Here is a 23,140-nt window from a genome sequence, read left to right as displayed (position 1 = left end):
GTAGCATTTAATCCATTTACATGTAAGGTAATTATTGATATGTATGTTCCTACTACCATTTTCTTAATTGTTTTGGGTTTATTTTTGTAGGTCTTTCCCTTCTGTTGTGTTTCCTGCCTAGAGAGTTCCTTTAGCATTTGTTGTAAAGCAGGTTTGGTGGTGCTGAATTCTCTTAGCTTTTGCTTGTCTGTGAAGGGTTTTTTTTTTTAATATATGTATTTATTTATTTATTTATTTATTTTTGGCTGCATTGGGTCTTCATTGCTGCACGCGGGCTTTCTGTAGTTGGGGTGAACAGGGGCTACTCTTCATTGCGGTGCGAGGGCTTCTCATTGCGGTGGCTTCTCTTGCTGCGGAGCATGGGCTCTAGGTGTGTGGGCTTCGGTACTTGTGGCACGCAGGCTCAGTAGTTGTGGCACATGGGCTTAGTTGCCCCGTGGCATGTGGGATCTTCCTGGACCAGGGCTTGAACCCTTGTCCCCTGGATTGGCAGGTGGATTCTTAACCACTGCGCCACCAGGGAAGTCCCTCTGTGAAGGTTTTAATTTCTCCATCGAATCTGAATGTGATCCTTGCTGGGTAGAATAATCCTTGTTGTAGGTTTTTCCCTTTCATCACTTTTAATATGTCCTGCCACTCCCTTCTGGCTTGCTAAGTTTCTGCTGAAAAATCAGTTGTTAACCTTATGGGGATTCCCTTGTGTGTTATTTGTTGCTTCTAATAATTTTTTCTTTGTATTTAATTTTTGGTAGTTTGATTAATATGTGCTTCATTGTGTTTCTCTGGATTTATCCTCTACGGTACTCTCTGTGCTTCCTGGACTTGATTTACTATTTCCTTTCTCATGTTAGGGAAGTTTTCGACTATAATCTCTTCAAATATTTTCTGAGACCATTTCTTTTTCTCTTCTTCTTCTGGGACCCCTATAATTTGAATGTTGGTGTGTTTAATGTTGTCCACAGGTCTCTGAGACTGTCCTCAATTCTTTTCAGTCTTTTTTCTTCATTCTGCTCCTTGGCAGTTATTTCCACCATTTTATATTCCAGTTCACTTATCCATTCTTCTGCCTCAGTTATTCTTTTATTGATTCCTCCTAGAGTATTTTTTAATTTCAGTAATTGTGTTGTTCATCACTGTTTGTTTGCTCTTTAGTTCTTCTAGATCCTTGTTAAATGTTTCTTGTATTTTCTCCATTCTGTTTCCAAGATTTTGGATCATCTTTGCTATCATTACTCTGAATTCTTTTTCAGGTAGGTTGCCTATTTTGTCTTCATTTATTTGGTTTTGTAGGTTTTTACCTTGCTCCTTCATCTGTAACATTTTTTTGTCTTTTCTTTTCTTTTTTTTTTTTTTAAATTGGATGGGTGGTGCTGTAATCTTGTCTTAGTGGTTGTTTGGCCTGAGACATCCAGCACTGAAGTTTGCAAGCAGTTAGATAGAGCTGGGTCTTGGTGCTGAGATGAGGACCTCCGGGAGATCTCAGTCCAGTTGATATTCCCTGGGGTCTGAGGTTCTCTGTTAGTCCAGCAGTTTGGACTTGTAGCTCCCACCATAGGAGCTCGTGCCCGACCTCTGTCCTGGGAACCAAGATCCCGCAAGCTTGTGGTGCTGTAAGAGAAAAAAAAGGAAGAAAGAAAGAAGAAAGGAACAGTACAATATCAAAGAATAAAAACAAAATAAAATTAGAAAGATAAAAAATATATTAGGAAAAATAAAACTATAATTGAAACAACTACAGCAAGGTAAAATTAAACCACATCAGAAAAAAGAATTAAAAAGGCGGGTGGAGCAACAAGCCAAAAGGAGAGATCACTAACAAATTGTAAAGAATAAAATAAAATTAGAAAAATAAAAGATTTATTAGGAAATATAAAAGCATCAATAGCAATGAATCAACAAGGTAAAACAGAACCCCAATCTAAAAGCGGAAAAAGGAAAAGGAAAAAAAAAAAAAGCCTTGGCTGTGGGGGTGTACTTTAGGCGGGGGTGGAACTTAGGCAGGGGTGGGGTTTAGGGTGGGGCAGGACCTAGGCAGGGGGCGTGTGGGGGTGGGGTGGTGTTTGAGCATGGGGCGGGGCTTAGGCGAGGCGACTTTCAAGTATGGGGCGGGGTCTCTGCTTAATACCTGTGCAGAAGGGGAGAGGCAGCACGTGGAAAGGAGGGCCTCTGGTGTGTGGAGTTCCAGAGTTTGAAGGTGGGGCCCTGAGTGAGGGTGTGTGGGTGGGATTTAGGCCCAGCGCATTGGAAGGCGTCTCCAAATGTAGAGGTAGGGCCCTGGATCGGGGTGTAGGGGCAGGGCTTTGGCTCTGTGTGGCAGGAGGGAGGCTCCGAGGGCAGAGGATTAGACCTGGAGCTCAACCGGCTCCCTGGTGCCTAAGTGGACAGGGAAAGCATTGGCCCCGTTCCCTTCCATTCCTCTGCCCCCCTCCCCCTGGGTCTACCCCGTCACCGCTGGACCCCTAACCATGGGTGGGTCCTGCTGGGTGTAGGAACTCCTCCCCTCTCCCAGCCACCCCTCAGGGGTGTGGATCCCAGAGGTCCGGCATTTACTTTTGCCCCCGTCATCCCTCCCTCCCACTCCCTCAGGACCTGAGTGGCTGGAGATGGCCTAGGTGGGCAGAGGATCTGGCCCGGGATCTCAGCAGGTTCCTGGGGGTCCAAGTGGGCAGGGGAAGGCTGGCCACACTCCCTTTGGATCCTCTGCTGTCCCAGTGGTTCCCCAATTTACCCGTTCGGGTGTGGGAGCCCTTCCCCTCCCCCAGCCGCCCCTCAGGGGCGCCAGTCCCTTCCTGCCTCCACTTCTCCCCCCACTTCACACCCCCCATGCCCCACATCCTACCCAGTTTCTGGGGGTTCCTCCCATCCCCTTAGGTGTCTGTGGTCCCCCACCGGTGCTTGGTAGGTGCCCTAGTTGTGAGAAGACTTGAATTCCGCATGTCCTGGCAGTACACCATCTTGACTCCCCCCCACCCCACCCCCAGCAGGCGGATTCTTAACCACTTCACCACCAGGGAAGTCCCTCTTATTGTCATTTTAAACCTGTTATCTTCTTTCATTTTACTTTGCTGTTTGTATTCTTTTTAATTGCAATTTTAGAGGGATTTCAGGAGCTCTCGGAGGTAAACTCATTGTTTCATCTGCCATGCTTAACTAGAAGTCATTAATAACTTTTCTTTTGCTCTTGGAATTGTTTTAAATTTGTAAATCATGTACAGTTGTATTTTTTCAAAACTTGGATGTTAGAAGCTATTCTAAACGTTCGTTTTTCTCTTTGGAGTTTGCTTCTTGAAATTTTTATATTTAGAGGCTTATGTGTAGGGCTCTTCATGAGACTGATATGCCAAAGTGTTCAAAACTTGAGAGATTAGGTTAGCTCATCCTGTAGCTTTGAGGACATATTAAAGTTACGAATAAGATCTTTTTAGAAATTACTTGTTGCTGATCTCAAGGAGAGCTGTTGATTTTTATATGTTCTTATATCTGGCTACATGACTAAACTCCTATTTACTCAAACAATATTTAGTCAGTTTGCTTGGATTCTCTAGGCAGACAAATCATATTATCTTATACATAAAGTTTTATTATACTGATGAGGACAGTGTAATGTTGTGTAGTAGTAATAAAATATCTGAATAAAATATCTACTGAAAGCATTAGGTGACCCATTTAAATTGTTTCATTTAAAGCAGATTGTTTTGGATAGTCCTTTAAAATTATACTTCATCAAAAGCTGTCCACTAAAATTAGGCACATGTGTGTGATACCCATTATTCTGTGGATAACAAAATATTTGAAAGTTTCCCAACTCTTAGATTGGCTTCTCTTCCAAAGTCTTACAACCACTGTGTTTTCTCTGAACTTTTGAAAAATATCTGTCTAAAGTAAAGAGCACACACCTGACATTGCCATGGCCTGGCTTGACAATGGAGTTCAGTTTCTTCAGGCTTCTCTTAAACGTTATTTCACATGTCAGTTCTTTGGTCAGAATATAGTTCATAATAACAGTTCTTTGTTATCACTTCTTTTTTGTCCTTTTTAGAATTCTATCAGCAAAACAAAATAATTTTGGGGTTGCCTAACCTTTAAAAAGGAATTCAAGGGCAATTAAACATTTTTTGTGCTCATTTTGGTTGTGCTCTACAAAACCAGTTCTTCCCACAAAACATAATGAGACATGCCTGGGAAGATTTATTTAATACCATGCTTGTCCCAGAATTATTAAGAAAAAAAACTGTGAACAACATAAACAACCCACAGTAGGGAATTAGTTATGTTGTGGTGCTTACCTGTATGCTGGTGTAATATTCAGTCATTAAAAATAATTTTCTTAAAAATATGTAGGTACATGGGAAAACGCACATGTTACAGAAGGTGGAGAAAAGCAGGACTTATAACTATATGTATAATATATCCCATTTTATATAAAAAGTACATCCAGAGATAAATGGTTGCAAGGGAAGGTTGTATGTTAAAGAACTTAGTTCATTTTCATTTTTTCTTTTCTGATTTTTCTACAATAAATTCATATTAATATAAAATAATATCCACAAGGTGATATACAAAGATAATTCAGCAGTGAGAAGACACAGTTTGTAGAGATACAGAGGCTTGAATTCTAGTCCTGCTTTTATCACACACTAGCTGTATCACCTTAACGTCTCATAGCCTTGGTAATGTTAGACCTGCGCGGTCTCCTAGGGGTTTCGACTCGCCCAGGAAACAACAAGAGTCGGAAGTCGATGCAAAACGCAAGAGGTTTATTGAAGGCCGGTGCACCGGGGTTCCTTGGTCCTCACGCAGGAGGTCGAAGAAGGAACCCTTTTGGGCGCGAATATGTCAGTTTTATAGGTTCCCACTTCCCCGTATGTAAATTATAGATTTGGTTGTGTTCTCCTGCTGATTGGTCCCGGCTTAGGCTCGGACCAGAGAGGGAACTTGTCCCCAGCTGCCTGATTGGTCTTTGACAGACACCTTTTTTACATTTTGTTATCTCCCTCCTTCTCCCCAGCTGCCTGATTGGTCTTTGACAGACACCTTTTTTACATTTTGTTATCTCCCTCCTTCTCGGAAGGGGGCCGGACATCCTGGAAATTCACCCATTGTCTAAGAAGCCCCTATTGTCTGGAGAGTTCTTAATCATTAGCTGGAACAATGTCCCTCGAGTCCCACAGTTTAATCATTTGTAAAATAAACCTTGTGGGATACAATTATATATAAAGTGTTTCACAAATATGAGGGATTATTGGCACTTATCTTTTATTTGCAGATGGGTGGCCTGTTTGCACATGATCTACTTCATACATTTGGGCAATTAAAGAAACAAGTAAACAAAGTTGGTATTTGTAATGCATTAAATGTGGAGCCTAAAAATGTCTGTCAGTTCTAACCTTGCACCCTTGAGGTATCATTTGTTTCCAGGTTATGCCAAGGTCTTGAAGAAAACTGGAACTGAATAAAGACAGATAACATCCTGAAAAGGAATCCCCATATTGGCTGTTCCCAGATATGTTGTAAAATTTTTATGAGCATGATCTGTGGGAAATGATGAGAGTCAAGTGGAAGGGAATAGTCAAAAACATACATTGTTGCATATTTATGAAACAGACACATATATATGGTATGTCCATTGATAGTATCACTCCAAGTAGATGTGTTTCCTCAGTGACTTGGAAAAGGAGGGCAAAATGTAGGCCAGTCAGTTATGATAGTCAATTCTAAACAGTTTAGGTTTTGCACCTGTGATAGCATTTTTTTCCCCTGTTTGCCAGTAAAGACACTAGGGAGAGCAAAATCCTGATTTTTATCCTGTTTGTTTAATGCTTATCATTCTGCTTACTATCTTTTAGTGACTACTCTGTTTCCAGCTGTCTAAACATTCTCTCACATTCCTGTCAGAAATGTGACTCGAGCTCAGGTTCAAGAAATGCAGTGTCCATTCCCTCATTGTTTTTTGGGTTTTTTTTTTTTTTTTTTTGGCCACACTGTGAGGGGAATCTTAGTTCCCTGACTAGGGATCTAACCCAGGCCCTCAGCAGTGAGAGCACGTAGTTCTAACCACTGGATCGCCATGGAATTCCCCTCTCATTGTTTATTACTTTCTCAGCACGCTTTTAGTTAAGGTTTGAAATGATTAAACCAGTTAGCATTATTATATTTCAAATCCACATCCTATGAGGAGTACTTCTCATTAATAGTGGGATCATCTCCTGATACACCAAATTCGATTATTACTTAATCTTATGATACAATGAATTTGAAAAGTAGACATTTAACTGGAGGTTAAGGCCTTTCTTTTCATCCATTGAAAAAACATTTCTGTAAACTCAGTTATGTGAGCTATTGTTTATTTATTGTGTATTAATATATTTCATTTAAGAATGCAACATCAAAATTTCTTATGAAGTATGATTCTAATAATATTACTGTATAGTATAAAATAATTACGTAGCTGTATTCTTATGTATGAAATAAAGGGTCTTATGTGTAACCAGTGTAACCAGCTATCTTGGCAGCTTCTTTGTGAAAAATTTAAGTAAAAAATATCTGACCAGGCCTAGCATGAATTACCATTACTATCTTAGTTGTGGTCACATTAAGCTTAGTTTTGAAGAAGTACTTATTGAATACAAAAAGAGGATCCTTGGAATTTCCCAGAAGTTTTACTGTTAATACTTTTAAAATCAGAATTCCTGTTATAATGTTAACTTGGGGAAATGAGGCCATTTAAATAACTAAGGAGGTCTTCCTACCTAAACTCTCATATTCTCCTTCTGGATGTTATGTGTTTATTTTTTTCTATGAGAAGGAATTTTCTTACAGGCTTCTTTTTTTTTAAAGGGACACCTTTAATTTTTTTAATTAGAGGTTGAACAGTAAAATGTAGTTTAGTGAGCTGTAAATTTATAGATGCGTATATGAAGGTCTTGGAAAATATTGAGTGACTGTTATCCCAAGAACCTTCTACAACATTTCACCTTTGAGAGATCATTAAAATTAGTCACAGTAATGCTATGGACATCTTTTATTATTCTGTAATATTTTTATTATATTCACTGTATGTGTAAAGCGTTTGAGAAAAGTAAGCATGAGTTGATTTTTCTAGTTTTAGCAGCAAAATATCTGATGGCTTATTTAAGTAATATATCTATTCGCTTACAAAAGTTAATTTCTTATTTGTGAACACTTCTCTGTGATGGGTACCTTTGATTTGAGAAATCAGTAAAGTTGGTTGAGTTGGAACTAACATAAAGAGATTTAGTTTAATCCTTACTGAAAGCCTATAGTTTCATTTAAATTATGTGAAAATATATAGTTGTTATTCTATGGTATATAGCTTTTAGTACCGTTTGCCAAGCCTGATGAGCAGCTGTGATAATGAATGACAGACCTCTAAGAGAATGCGATTATTTGCTATTAATTCACAGAACTGATTCACTTTATATCAGAAGACTTGTTTGTCGAATGAGTAGACCTGATGACACAGGCCCTGTATCATTATATTATTTCATACCCAAGCTCAGACACGAGTATTTTGAAAGACACTTCTGGGTTTTGTTAAACCCAGAAGTTTAACCTGTTAAAACTCCCTGGTTCTGCCAAAGATTATACCTTTCTGCTACCTAAGTAGCTTAAGCCAAGGCTAGTTACACATTAACACTCATTCTTACTAGAATAGCAAGTCTCATACTTTGGGGGTCTCACACTTTATACTCTCACAGATGACTGAGAATCTGCAAAGAGTTTTGTTTATGTAGTTTTATCAATTTTAGTGTTAGAACTGACAACTAGAAAAATTTAAGCTATTTATTTATTTTAAAAAGGACAGGAAACCATTGCATATTAAATAGCATATTTTTTGAAAAAATAACTGTACTTTCCATAACAAAAAAGATAGGGAAAAGAATGATATTGTTTTATATTTTTGTAAATATCATTGATATTGGCTTAATAAAAGACAGCTGGATTCTCATACCTGCTTCTACATTCATGCTTTTACAGTACATTGTTTTGGTTGAAGTATATGAAGAAAATCAGGTCTCACGAATATGTAGTTGGAAAGAGGAGTATTTTTATAGCCTTTTCAGATACTTATGGAAACTCTTGTTTGAATACTACACCAACACTCAACAAATAATAATATCTTAAAGGCTAGTTGCAATGTGAGATATATAAATGCATCAATGAACTTTTTTTTACTCTGCTACAATAAAATACATTGGTTGGCTTTGCACTTTGAAAGATCTTTTATCCATGCATGATTTTATAACATCATGCATTAGTCACTTGGTAAATAGGGATCAATGAGTTATGCTGATATTCCAAATGTTGACACATATAGTATTTAAAATATTACATTAGTTAATAATACTGTCATATTAATCAGGAATGCAAAGCTGTCAGGCTCATGATGGTGCTTGAAAGTTCATTTTATCATTGGTAACAAACAGTCTCAGATCTGTATCTTGAAGTGACAGGCCCATTTCATTCATTTGAGACAATGTCTACCAAATACATAAGACTATATAAACATGTTTGTCAGTTATTCTTTCAAGTAAAAAATGGTGTTCTTGGGGGGAAAAAAGGAACAGTTCAGCTCACAACTTAAACATCTACACAAGTAGTTTTTCGCTAAACAACTATAATACTTCTGTATGCAGCAAAAGTGCTTTATGTGTATTTACTCTTTGAAACAATACTGTATACTCAAGGGTCAAGTTACAATGAAATTAAAATGTTTATTGCTTCATCAAGGAAATTATTAACAGAAACTTTTTTTTTTTTAAACTGCAAACGTGCGTGTAGCTTTGAAGAATACAGTGACTACAAGTATAGTTTGGTGCTGCTGCATTGATTACTGTTAAGTTACCAGCAACTTTACCCACCATTACTTTTCCACCATTAATGTAAATGTCGACAAAGTGAAAGAAACAACCAGTTCTTAGTACTAATATGATAATAGTTTTGACCACCGGGACTCCTGTGATTCTGTGTACCACACTTTGAGGGCTACTTTTCTAGAATGAAAAAGGCTTATGGTGGCCACAGGAAAGCCAAAGATGTAAAGTCATGGAACTTAGATAAATGAATTGTTGAGGGTGAAATATACATGTAAACAAATTGACAAGTCAACTTTTCTGTACCATGTTAGTAAAATATATGTTTAGTGCTATATATAGGAAGAAAAGGTTATTATAATTATTTATTATAATAAGAATGTATAAAATCGTTTGGAACACATGAGTGGAACTGCTTGATTCTTTGGTTTGGAGGGGGCTAGAGAAACTGGGGAGCTTCAGAGAAGACGTCACAGAATAAGTGAAACTGAAGTGCTCAATAAATATTTGTTCAATGAATTACTATTTCAAAACACAAATGTAGTAGAGAAAAATAGTTTCACTTAACTAATTAATGTGTCCTTAAGGTTTTCATGCTATTTCTTTATGTATTCCTTATGATGTCTGCTCAAGGAAATGAGTCTGGTAGAATTTTTCATTTGGTAGAGAAGCTATGAACTTGATTAATGTGTCTCTCTAAATGTAGGAAGTCATCCAAATATTACTTTTTTGATGTCTCTTTAGACTGAGTCAAGGAGTCAATGAGGCAATGAAAGGAGAGGCAGGAAAAAACTAGTAAAGAAGGGGAAAGAAAGTGTTATAGCTGTGATGATAGAAACTAAGCTTAGGTCAAAGGGGGTAATAATCATAATAACTAACACTTACCATGGAATTATATGGCAAAGGCTATTCTGAGTACTTTTCGTGTGTTACCTTGTATGAGCGTCCCAAGAATACTAGTAGATAGGTTCTAATATTCTGCCTTTTACAGATGAGGAAACTAAGGCACTGAGAGGTTAAATAAAGTGCTCCAAATTACACAGTTATTAAGCAGGGTAACAGAAGGCAATCTGGCACAGAGAGCTGCTGTATTGATGAGCTCCTTTCTATTTCTATTCCATCTCTTCAACAATATTGTTATCCAGATATTTTTTCTTCATGTTTTTAGAGATAGACTTTACTTTTTAGAATACTTTTAGATTCACAGCAAAATTGAGCAGGAAGTACGAAGAATTCACATATATTCTCTGTTCCCCAAACGCACAACTTTCCACAATATCAGTATGCCCCACCACAGTGGTACATTTGTTACAGTCAATGAATGAACTTACATTGGTCACATGACTATCAACCAAAGTCTGTAATTCACCTTAGGTTTCACTCTTAGTGTACATTCTAAAGGTTTTGAAAAATGCATGATAAAATGTATCCACAGTTACGGTATTATACAGAATAGTTTCACTGCTCTAAAAAGCCTCTAAGTTCTGCCTATTTATGTCTCCCCAACCCCAGGCAACTACTAATCTTTTTGCTCTCCATAGCTGTGCATTTTCCAGAATGTTAAGTAGTTGGAATTATACCACGTGTAGCCATTTCGGACTGGTGTGTTTCACTTAGTAATGTGCATTTACGTTTCCTCCATGTTTTTTCATGGCTTGATAGCTCATTTCTTTTTAGCACAATAAAGTATTCTGTCACCTGGATGTGCCTTCACCTACTGAAGGACATCTTGGTTACTTCCAAGTTTTGGCAATTATGAATAAAGCTGCTATAAACATCCATGTGCAGGTTTTTGTGTGAACATATGTTTTCAACTCCTTCGGGTAAATAGCTGAATTGTATGGTAAGAGTATGTTTACTTTTGTAAGAAACTGGTGCACTGTGTTCCAAAGTGGCTGTACCATTTTGTATTCCTACCAGCGATAAATAAGAATTCCTGTTGCTCTACATTCTTGCCAGCATTTGGCATTGTCATTGTTTTGTATTTTGGCCATTCTAATAGATATGTAATGGTATCTTGTTGTTTTAATTTGCTTCCTTTATGAAATATGATATTGAACATCTTTTCATTTGCTTATTTGCCACCTTTATATCTTTTTTGGAGAGGTATCTATTCAGATCTTTTGCCCCCTTTTTAATTGGGTTGTTCACTTTCTTATTGTTGAGTTTTAAAAACTCTTTGTATGTTTTAGATGACAGTACATTATCAGATATGTGTTTTGCAAATATTTTCTCCCAGTCCTTAGCTTGTCTTCTCATTTTCTTGACAGTGTCTTTCACAGAGCAGAAGTTTTAAATTTTAATGAAGTCTAGCTTATCAATTATTCCTTTCCTGGTTCATGATTTTGGTGTTGTATCGAAAAAGTCATTGCCAGAACAAAGATCACCTAGGTTTTCTCCTTGTCATCTTCTAGAAGTTTTATAGTTTTGTGTTTTACATTTAGGTGTATGGTCCACTTTGAGTTAATGTTTGTGAAGAGTGTAAGGTCTGTGTCTAGATTCATTTTCTTGTATATGAATATCTAGTTGGTCTAGTACCATTTGTTGAAAAGACTATTTTTTCTCCATTGTATTGCTTTTGCTCTGTTGTCAAAGTTCAGTTGATTATATTTGTGTGGTCTGTTTCTGGGCTCACCATTCTGCTTAATTGATCTATTTGTCTTTTCGTTGACTGGTACCACACTGTCTTGATTACTGTAGCTTTATAATAAGTCTTGAAGTCAGATAGTGTCACTCTTACAACTTTGTTTTCCTTCAATATTGAGTTGGCTGTTCAGGGTCTTTTGCCTCTCCATATAAACTTTAACATTAGTTTATCAACATCCATAAAATAACTTGCTGGAATTTTGTTTGGGATTGCATTGAATCTGTAGATCACACTGGGAAGAATTGAAACTTGACAATATTGAGTCTTCCTATTGATGAACATTGGAATTGCTCTCTCTTTCTCTCTACTTAGTTCTTTGATTTCTCATCAGAGTTTTGTGATTTTTCTTATATAGATCTTATACATAATTTATTAGGTTTATACCTAAGTATTTCATTTTTGGGGGTGCTAATGTATGAAGATGGTATTGTGTTTTTAATTTCAAGTAACAGTTGATTGTTGGTGTATATAGGAAAGCAGTTGGCTTTTGTATATTAACCTTGTATCCTGGAAACTTGCTGGAATTGCTTATTACTTTCAGGTTTTCTACATAGACAGTCATGTCATTTGGGAACAAAGACAGTTACACATCTTCCTTCCTAATCTGTAAACCTTTTATTTCCTTGTTTTGGCTAATTGAATTAACTAGGACTTTCAGTGCAATTTAGAAAAGGTGTGGTAATAGGTGACATCCTTGCCTTGTTCCTAATCTTAGCTAGAAAGCTTCTAGTTTCTTATGATTAAGTATGATGTCATCTGTAGGTTTTTGGTGAATGTTCTCTGTCATGTCAAGGAACTTCCCCTCTATGCTTAGTTTGCTGAGAGTTTTTATCATGAATGGGTGTTAGATTTTCTCAAATGCCTTTTCTGTATCTATTGATATGATCATGTACTTTTTCTTGTTTAGCTTCTTGATGTGATTAATTGACTTTCAATGTTGAACCAGCCCTGCATACCCAAAATGAATCTTATTTGGTCATGGTTTGTAATTCTTTTCATACATAGCTACATTCAATTTGCAAATATTTTGTTGAGGATTTTTGCATCTGCATTCATGAGAGATATTGATGTATAGTTTTATTGTAATTTCTTTTTCTGGTTTTGGCATTGGGGTAATGCTGGCTGTATGGAATAAGTCAGGAAGTATTTCTTTGGCTGCAGTCTTCTGGAAGAGATTGTAGAGAATGTTTTAGTTTCATCCTTCAGTGTTTGGTAGAATTCACCATGAACCCATTGTGGCATGATACTTTCTATTTTGGAAGATTATTAATTATTGATTCATTTTCTTTAATAGATATAGGCCTATTCAGATTGTCTACTTCTTGTGTGTCTTATCAGATTATATCTTTCAAGAAATTGGTTCATTTCATCTAGATTATCAAATTTGTGGGCACAGAGTTATGCATAGTATTCCTTTATTATCTTTTTAATGTCCACAGGATCTATAGTGATGTCCTGTCTTTCATTTCTGATATTAGTAATTTGTATCTTCTTTTTTATTTTTATTTTGTCTGGCTAGAGACTTGTTGATTTTAATGTTTTTTTCAGAACTAGCTTTAGGTTTTGTTGCTTTTCTCTATTGATTTCCTGTAATAGATTTCACTGATTTCTGCTCTAACTTTATTATTTCTTTCCTTCTGTTTACTTTGGATTTAATTTGCGCTTCTTTTTCTAGTTTCCTAAGATAGAACTTAGATGACTGATTTTAGATTTTTCTTCTTCTCTATGAATTCAGCGCTATAAAATTCCCTCTAAGCACTGCTTTTGCTGAATCCCACAAATGTTAAGCTGTATTTTCATTTTCATTTAATTAAAAATATTTGAAAATTTCTTTTGAGATTTTTGTCTTTGATCCGTGTATTACTTAGAAGTGTGTTGTTTAATCTGTGAGTATTTGGGGATTTTCCAGCTATCTTTCTGTAATTGATTTTTAGTTTAATTTTATTGTGGTCTGGGACATGCATTATATGATTTCTGTTCTTTTAAATACATTAAAGTGTATTTTATAGCCCAGAATGTGGTCTGTCTTGATGAACAAGATGTCTTTTTCATTGTACTGAATTGAAGAGTCTTAGATTAATGACGATATTTTAAAATAATTCTGTTTTCTGTCCATGGTAGGTACTGAGCACTTTATCTTCAACTTATTTCATGATTTGTTCTAATGGTGAAAAGTTTTCATCTTAGTGCTCTGTTCCTACATGTGCCAACCCTGGTCTCAGAATGAGTGGCGTCTGTGGAAAATCTAGGCTGTCTTCATAAAATGCATATGCATATTAGTGAAAGTATTCTACATCATGAATCTGCAAGTGATTTTTGAAAAATATTGGCTGAAGTAACATATCACATCTGGAATTTTTTTAAATGGGGAGACATTTCTCAGGGATTTATAACTAATAAATTTACCTTATACTTTTAAGATGTGACAATTTTTTTTTTTCTATCTCCTTTAGTTTTGTCAGCCTGGAGGGTGGCAGCTGTCCAGAGAGAGGAAGCAGCCAACGTTTTTTGTGGTGGTCCTGACAGATATTGACTCAGATCGACATTACTGCTCATGCCTAACCTTTTATGAGGCAGAGATCAATCTTCAGGTACAGCAACTTTTCTAGCCAAATTATAGCCAAAGAGACACCATTTAGGAATCTTTTTATTATGCCATATTTGTTTTTGTTAGAATAGCAAGTTTGAGTTCTATGAGCTACTTTAAAATGACTGAGGTACTATATTGTTGAAGAAGAGAGCAAGAAGGTAAAGTTATTGTCCAGGTTTAATTGTTCTTCTTTAAAATATTGTTCATAATCTGCATACTTCTAAGAATAGCATCTCTGCAAATTGGTTTATTAAGAAGATTTGTGTCCTCTCATGATGAACCTGTGGTTTTTCCCTTTCAGTCTTTCTCCTGAGGTGTCTTTCACAGAATATAGAGCATTTAATCAGAATGTTTATAAATCACTTATCACAATGCTTGATATTATTTTTTAAGTGCTGAAGTAACTGTTAACTCATTATTTTTTTTTTTTTAACTTTTTTTTTTTATTTATTTTTTATTTATTTTTTATTTTTTATTTTTGATGTTAACTCATTATTATTAGTGGTGGTAGTATCAAAATGATGGGACTGACATTAATAGGCTAGAACTATAGAAATTAAAAATACTGGGTCTTTCAGAGAATTAGCTGGGGTTCTCTCAGTTTCAAACAACTGGATCTACTGTCTCTAATTTATTCAGAAAAGGATTTATGAGAAAGTATTGGGTAGTTTATGTAATTTCATGGGTAAGGGGTGAGCAGGGAACCAGTTCTGTTTACTAGGAACTGCCTAGCTTGGGGCTGTTCATGCTTTTTCAACCTTTTATTACTATGATGTTGGGTACCAGACAATACAGCCTTCACAATAATCACACTAAAAAAATCCGTTCTCCCATGTGTAGCCACTGTCACACATTGGTGACTTCTGCTTTAAGTGTCATATGGGTTGTTTCCTTGTGTCAGATTGCATGCAGATCCCCCCCCAAAGGAATCAGAAAAACTTTGTTGTTGTTGTTATTTGTTTGTTTGTTTTGCTTTCAAGGCCCTATAGTATGAGAAGGAAACTATAAAACAGTTTGCAGGATGTTGAGTGAGCCAATTGCATTATCATCTGCTATGCTTTCTGCTACATACAGATGAATGAGTATCACCACCAGGGAAAAGGATTGGCTTGCTTTCTGAAATGACCTCACAAAGGAGCATTTGTTATTTTTGTTATTTTAATTAAATGCCAAGATCTGAATTTTCTGGATGCAGAAATTTCATTTTTCAGTACAAGAGGAGACAAACCACCTCTCATGGTACAGACTCACATTATCCAAGTTCATTAGACTGATGTATTAAAACCAGCATGCTAGCTTTTTAATTTACAGTGATAAGTTAAAAGGTTATATAGAACAAAATATACATTATCTATATTATCAGCACATTTTCTCCTTGTTGTCAGATCTTTGTGGGAAGCCGTATCAAAATCAGAAGCATTTTGATTGTGGAATCAAACTAAGGAATATTTGATGTCAAATATTTAACACCTGCCAGATTAACACAGCCCGTTGTTTATACAGTTGACCCTTGAACAACATGGGCTTGAACTGCACGGGTCCACTTATACACAGATCTTTTTCAGTAACTATATACTACAGTACTGCATGATCCATAGTTGGTTGAATACGTGGATGCAGAGGGCCAACCGTAAAGTTAATATGTGGATTTTCGACTGCACAGTGGGGTCGGCACCCCTAAACCCTGCATTGTTCGGGGCCAACTGTTTTTGAAATTAGGGCTTATGTTGTCAGTTCAGACAGAGAACTTAGATGTCTATGATTCTAGTCATTTCTGTCCTGATTAGTGTTCGGGTGGATGTTGCCAACAAATAGCCAATCGAATTCCCATTTTGGTCAATTCAGTCTAAATAAGAATGTTCTCTTGTTGAGAGCCTTGCTATCTTTTTCAGGTGACCTTTCATTTCTCTGTTCATCTTTTGAACATAAGTCAGTGCTGAGAAGGCAGTATTTTCTTTTATTTCCATATTCTTGAGGGTACCTCTTTACAACTCCCTAGAATTATCTAATGAAACTGTGATTATTTGGGTTCTTTTTCTTCTCTCCATCATTACCAACCCCTTACCCCCCAAATAAACTCACAGAAAAGTAATACATTAAGACAATGTAGGGGGTTCCAGTCCAAGATGGTGACATAGGAAGCTTCTGAACTCACTCCTATGGACACACTGAATCCACAGCTACACATGGAGAAATTTCTCCTGAAAGAAATCCAGAAACTAGCTGAGCAATTCCTATACAGCAGGCAAACGAGAACATACCCACACTGAAGTGAGTAGAAAAGGCTGAGATGCAGTCTCACCATAAATGTCCCCTGGCAGAGAGACGTGCAATTGAGAAGCAACTTACAACTTCCAGCTCCTCCCCTGAGGTGCGAAGGGTTTGGACCCTGCATCTAGCCCCCATCTTTTTAGACTTCCACTTGAGGTAAGGACCCAAAAACACCTAGCTCTGAAAAACAATGGGGCTTTTATTCATGAGACCCACCGGACTATAACAAGCAAAGAGTTCTTAATGGGTTTTCAAGGATTTGCTGTGGCTCAGCACGGAGGAAGCAGGGAGAAACACCCATCTCTCAGTCTGCCTGAAAAAATCCTGTTTGCCTACTTTTTTTTTTTTTTTTTACGGTACGCGGGCCTCTCACTGTTGTGGCCTCTCCCGCTGTGGAGCACAGGCTCCGGACGCGCAGGCTCAGCAGCCATGGCTCACAGGGCCAGCCGCTCCGCGGCATGTGGGATCTTCCCGGATCGGGGCACGAACCCGTGTCCCCTGCATCGGCAGGCGGACTCTCAACCACTGCGCCACCAGGGAAGCCACGTGTTTGCATACTTTAAAAGCTACTGCCTGAGGGTCAGGTTTCTAACTTAGCACACATCTAGGAGCTAATTTTGATTCTCTTTGGAGACCAGGGATCTGGCAGGTGCCATCTCTGTTCCCTCTCTAGCCTGCTCCCGCTCACTGGTTTCTTCTTGGAAAGAGCTTGTGCACATGTCTGGCGCCCCAGATTTTGCAGCTGCTTCCCAAGGGACACACCCTTTTAAACCTTTGACTCTGTGGCCAACAGGACTTGAGCTCCCAGGTCCCACAGGATTGTAGCAAACGAAGTTCTTAACTGGCTATCCCCCAAGGCTCAGCACAGAGGGAGCAGACAGTAACACCCATCTCCCAGTCTCCACTGAAAGATACATATTTGCATACATTAAAAGCTGCTACCTGAAGGTCTGGCTTCCAATCCACCTGAATCTAGGTGCTGACTATGATCCTTCCCTTTGGAACACTATCAGGTATTGGTATACCCTCAACTATGGTGAGCACTAAGAATAAAGTAGGCTGCTTGGACCATCATAAAGATTTGAGAGACAACCAAGAGCTAGGGCAGGTTTGAATAACAAGGTTCATCTCCTACAAGAGGCCACTCCTTCAGGACTAGGAGAGGTAGATGTTTTAAATAATGCATAGAAACCAACACAGAGAGTCAAGGAAAATGAAGAAATAGGAATATGTTCTAAATGAAAGAACAAGGTAAAACCTCAGAGAAAGACCTTAATGAAGTGGAGATAAGTGATTTACCTGATAAAGAGTTTAAAATAATGGTCATAAAGATGCTGAGCTCAGGAGAAGAATGGATGAGCAAAGTAAGAATTTCAACAAAGAAATAGAAAGTGTAAGAAAGTACCAAATAGAAGTCACAGAGCTGAAGAGTATAATAAGTGAACTGAAGAATACAATAGAGGGGTTCAATAGCGCGCTACATGACACAGGAGAGAGGATCAGTTTACATGAGGACAGGACAGTGGAAATCATCTAATTAAAACAGAAAAATGAAAAAAATGGAAAAGAATAAAGATAGCTTAAGGGACTTATGAGATAACATCAAGCAAACCAGCATTCGCATGGTAGGGGTCCCAGGAGGAGAAGAGAAAGAGAAAGGGGCAGAAAACTTACAAGAAGAAATAATGGCTGAAAACTTTCCTAACCTGGGGAAAGAAACAGATATTCAGATCCAGGAAGCCCAGAGAGTTCCAAATAAGATGATCCCAAAGAGACCAACACCAAGACACATTATAATTAAAGTGTCAAAAGTTAAAGACAAAGAGAGAATCTTAAAACAGCAAGAGAAAAATAACTGGTTCATAAAAGGGAACCCTGATAAGACGATGATCAGAATTTTCAGCAGAAGCTTTGCAGGCCAGAGAAGAGTGGCAAGATTTATTCAGAGTGCTGAGAGAAAAAAAAGTGTCCATTAAGAATATTCCACCTGGGGCTTCCCTGGTGGCGCAGTGGTTGAGAGTCCGCCTGCCGATGCAGGGGACACGGGTTCGTACCCTGGTCTGGGAAGATCCCACATGGTGCGGAGCAGCTGGGCCCGTGAGCCATGGCCACTGAGCCTGTGCATCCGGAGCCTGTGCTCCGCAACGGGAGAGGCCACAACAGTGAGAGGCCCGCGTACCATAAAAAAAAAGAATATTCCACCTGGCAAGTTGTCCTTCAGAGTCGAAGAAGAGAAGAAAGAGTTTTGCAGACAAGCAAAAGCTAAAGAAGCTAATCACCACTAGACTGGCTTTACAGGAAATGTTAAAGGGACTTCTTTAAGCTGAAATGAAAAGGTGCTAATTAGTAACAGGAAAACATATGAAAGTATAAATCTCACTTGTAATGGTAAATATATACTAAAATAAAGATAAAGAATTTGAAACAGCAAGGAAACAACAAATTGACAGTAGTAAATACATAATTAATTTAAATGTAAAATGACTAAATTTTCCAATCCAAAGATGTAGAGTGTCTGAATAGATTAAAAAAAACAAAAAGACCTAGAACAAAACTCACTTCAGCTTTAAGGACACACATTGACTGAAAATGAAGGGTAGAAAAAGATACTTCACACAAATGGAAATCAAAAGAAAGCTAGGGTAGCTATACTTAATATAAGACAAAATGACTTTAAACTAAAAACTGTAATAAGAGACAAGGATAGTCATTGTATAATGATAAAGTAGTCAACTCATCAAGAGAGTATAACACTTGTAAATATTTATGCATCTATTATCAGAGCACCTAAACATATAAAGCAAATCTGAAGGTAAAAATTGATAGCAATACAATAATAGTAGAAGACTTAAGGACCCCACATTTAACAATGGATAGATCATCCGGACAGAAAATCAATACAGAAAACTGGATTTAAACAGTATGTGAGACCAGGTGGACCTAACAGACGTATATAGAATCTTCCATGCAACAGCAGCTGAATAAACATACTTCTCAAGCACATGTGGGACATTCTTCAGGATAGGTAATGTGTTAGGCCACAAAACAAGTCAATAAATTTAAGAAGATTGAAATCATATCAAGCTTCTTTTCCAGCCACAAAAGTATAGTACTAGAAATCAATTACAAGAAGAGAACTGGAAAATTTACAAATATGTGGAGGTTAAACAACATTCTATTGAATGGGTCAAAGAATAAACTAAAAGGAATAAAAAAAATACCTTAAGACAAATGAAAATGCAAATACAGCATACCAGAATTTATTGGCTAAAGCAAAAGCAGATATAAGGGGGAAATTTATAGCAGTTAACACCTACATTAAGAAAAGAGTAAAATCTCAAATAAGCAACTTAAGTTTATACCTGAAGGAGCTAGAAGAAGAACAAACTAAGCCCAAAATTAATAGAATGAAGGAAATAACAAATATCAGAGTGGAAATAAATGAAACAGAGTAAAAAGACAATAGAAAAAAAACCAGTGAAACAAAGAGTTGTTTTTTTTTTTTGGAAAGGTAAATCGACAAACCCTTAGCTATACTCAGCAGGATAAAAAGGGAAAGGACTCAAATAAAATTAGAAATGAAAGAGGAAATGTTAGATTTGATACCACAAAAATACAAAGACTCATAAGACTACTATGAAAAAACACACACCAACAAATTGGACAACCTAGAAGAAATGAATAAATTCCTACTAACATACAACCTACCAAGTCTGAATTATGAAGAAATATAAAATATGAACAGAACAATAGTAGTAAAGATATTAAATTGGTAATCAAAAACATCCTACCAAGGAAAAATCGAGGACCAGATGGCTTTACTTGTCAATTCTGCTACACATTTAAAGAAGAATTAATAACAATCTTTCTCAAATTCTTCCCCCACCAAACAAAGAGAAGAGGAGGAAACACCTTCAAACTCATTTTACAAGGCCAGCATTACACTGATACCAAAGACAGACATGGGCACTACAAGAAAAGGAAACTACAGGCCCTGATGAACATAGATGCAAAAATTCTCAACAAAATAAAGGCAAACCAAATTCAGCAATACATTAAGAGGATCATACACCATGATCAAGTGGGATTTATTCCTGGATGCAGGGTTCAACATATGCAGATCAATGAATGTGATCCACCACATTAACAAAATAAAAGGATGAAATTCATATGATCTTCTTAATTGATGCAAAGAAATCTGTCAAAATTCAACATCCATTCATGATAAAACTCTCAACAAACTGCGTATAGAGTGAACATACTTAAGCATCATAAAAGCCCTTTATGACAAGTCCACAGCTAACATCATACTCAGTGGTGAAAAGCTGAAAGTTTTTCCTCTAAGATCCAGTACTAGTCAAGAATGCCCACTCTTGCTACTGTTATTCAACATAGTATTGGATGTCCTGGCTAAAAGAATTTGTCAAGAAAAAGAAATATAAGCCATTCAAATCAGAAAGGAAGAAATAAAACTGTCTCTATTTGTTGATGACATGATATTACATATAAAAAATCCTAAAGACTACAAAAAAACTGTTAGCACTAACAAAGGAATTCTGTAAAGTCGCAGGACACAAAATTGATAAACAAAAATCAATTGAGTTCCTATACACTAACAACAAATCATCAGGAAGAGAAATTAAGAATATAGTCCTATTTATAATTGCATGAAAAAGAATAAATACCTGGGTATAACTTTACCAAGGAGGTAAAAGATCTGTATCCTGAAAACTGTAAGACATTAATGAAATAAATTGAAGAAGACACATATAAATGGAAAGATACCCCATGCTAATGGATTGGAAGACATAATAATGTTGAAATGTCCATACAGCTCTAAGAAACTTACAGATATGGTGCAGTCCCTATCGAAAGTTCAGTGGCATATTTCACAGAAATAATCCTAAAATTCATATGGAACCACAAAATACTCTGAATAGCCAAAGTATTCTTGAGAAAGGAGGTTAAAGGTGGAGTCACACTTCCTAATATCAAAGTGTATTACAAAATTTTATTAATCAAACCGTATGGTATTGGCATAACAACAGACATGTAGATCAATAAAACAGAATACAGAGCCCAGAAATAAACCCATGTGTATATAGTCAATTAATTTGCAACAAAGGAGCCAAGGATATACAGTGGCAAAAAGATAGTCAATTTGATAAATGGTGTTTGGAAAATTGGACAGCTATATGCAAAAACAAACAAACAAAAAACCAGGATCCCTATCTTATGCCATACACAACAATAAATTCAAAATGGATTAAAGATTTGAATGTAAGGCCTGAAACTGAGTAAGTTCTAAAAGAAAACTTAAGGGGTGAGCTCCTTAACAAAGGTCTTGCCAATGACTTTCGGCAAAAATAAGTGGGACTGCATGAAACTAAAAGCCTTCTGCACAGCAAAAGAAACTATCAACAAAATCAAAAAGCAACCTGCTGAATGGGAGAAAATATTTGCAAACCACATATCTGTTAAGAGGTTAATATCCAAAATATATAAAGAACTCATGCAACTCAATAGCAAAAAACCAAACCATCCAATTTTTAAATGGGAAAGGACTTGAATAGACATTTTCCCGAAGAAGTCATACAACAGGTACATAAAAAGATGCTCAACATCACTAATCATCAGGGAAATGGAAATCAGCACCGTAATGAGATATCACCTCATACCTGTTAGAATGGCAGTTTTCAAAAAGATAAGAGGTAACAAGTGTAGTCAAGGCTGTAGGTAGAAGGGGGGAACCCTTGTGAACTGTTGGTGGAAATGTGAATTGGTGCAACCACTATGGAAAATGGTATGGAGGTTCTTAAAAAAATTAAAAATAGAACTGCCTTATCCAGTAATCCCACTTCTGGGTATGTATCCAAAGGAAATGAAAACAGGGTATCGAAGAGTTATTTGCACTCCCATGTTCATTGCAGCATTATTCACAATAGCCAAGATATGGCAACAAGTTAAGTGTCCATCAATAGTTGAATGGATAAGGATGTTTTATATACATGCATAATACATATGCACAACAGATATATATTTCATACACACAATGGAACATTCAGTCATAAGAAAGAAGGAAATCCTACTGTTTATAACAACATGGATGGTTATGCTAAGTGAAATAAGTCAGAGGGTGACAAATACTGTATGGTATCATTTATATGTAGAATCTTAACAACAAAAAAGGTTAAACTCAAGAGAAATAGAGAGTGGAATGGTGGTCACCAGGGGCTGAAGCTTTCAAGAAATAGGGAGAGGTTGGTAAAAGAATACAGAGTTTCAGCCATAAGATTAGTAAGGTCTGAGGATCTCTAGTAAAACATGATGACTACAGTTGATAGCACTGTATTGTATGATTGAAATTTACTAAGAGTGTATATCTTAAATGTTTTCATCTCCCCCCCACACACAAAAAAAGTATCTAAGGTGATGGATGTATTAAATAACTGGATGGAGGATACCTTTAACAGTGTATCCATATGTCATATCACCACTCTAAATATCTTAAAATGTTGTCAATTATACCTCTATAAACCTGATTAAAAAAAGACAGTTTAGCAGGTGTAAAGAGATTCTAGGAAGCCCAATTAAACTTAACAGAAATCAATACAGGATGACATTATAGCAGGCATTTTTGGAGCGGTTCTAGGAATTCTTGGATATTTTTCAAACTTTTCATTTGGAAATAATTTCAAACTTACAGAAAAGTTACAAGAATATTGCAAACATCTATATACCCTTTACCTATGTTTGCCCATTTAAAATATTTTGTCCCATTTCTTTATTATCATAGAT

The 23,140-nt window shown here is 36.7% G+C and overlaps 1 protein-coding gene across 2 annotated transcripts in view; it reads left to right on the top strand.

Moving 5' to 3' along the window:
- Nucleotides 1–23,140, top strand: part of SBF2 (SET binding factor 2) — a 453,477-nt gene that overhangs the window by 191,856 nt on the left and 238,481 nt on the right. For both annotated transcript variants that reach the window (XM_060018483.1, XM_060018482.1), the window contains exon 3: nucleotides 13,935–14,072. In XM_060018483.1, coding sequence (XP_059874466.1) covers nucleotides 13,935–14,072 — 138 coding nt within the window. The remainder of the gene's footprint in view (nucleotides 1–13,934; nucleotides 14,073–23,140) is intronic.

This window comes from Delphinus delphis, chromosome 8 (genome assembly GCF_949987515.2).
Source record: "Delphinus delphis chromosome 8, mDelDel1.2, whole genome shotgun sequence".
In the NCBI taxonomy this organism is placed as follows: domain Eukaryota; kingdom Metazoa; phylum Chordata; class Mammalia; order Artiodactyla; family Delphinidae; genus Delphinus; species Delphinus delphis.
The sequence above is the reverse complement of the archived record's forward strand: the minus strand, read 5'-3'. Positions and strand labels throughout refer to the sequence as shown.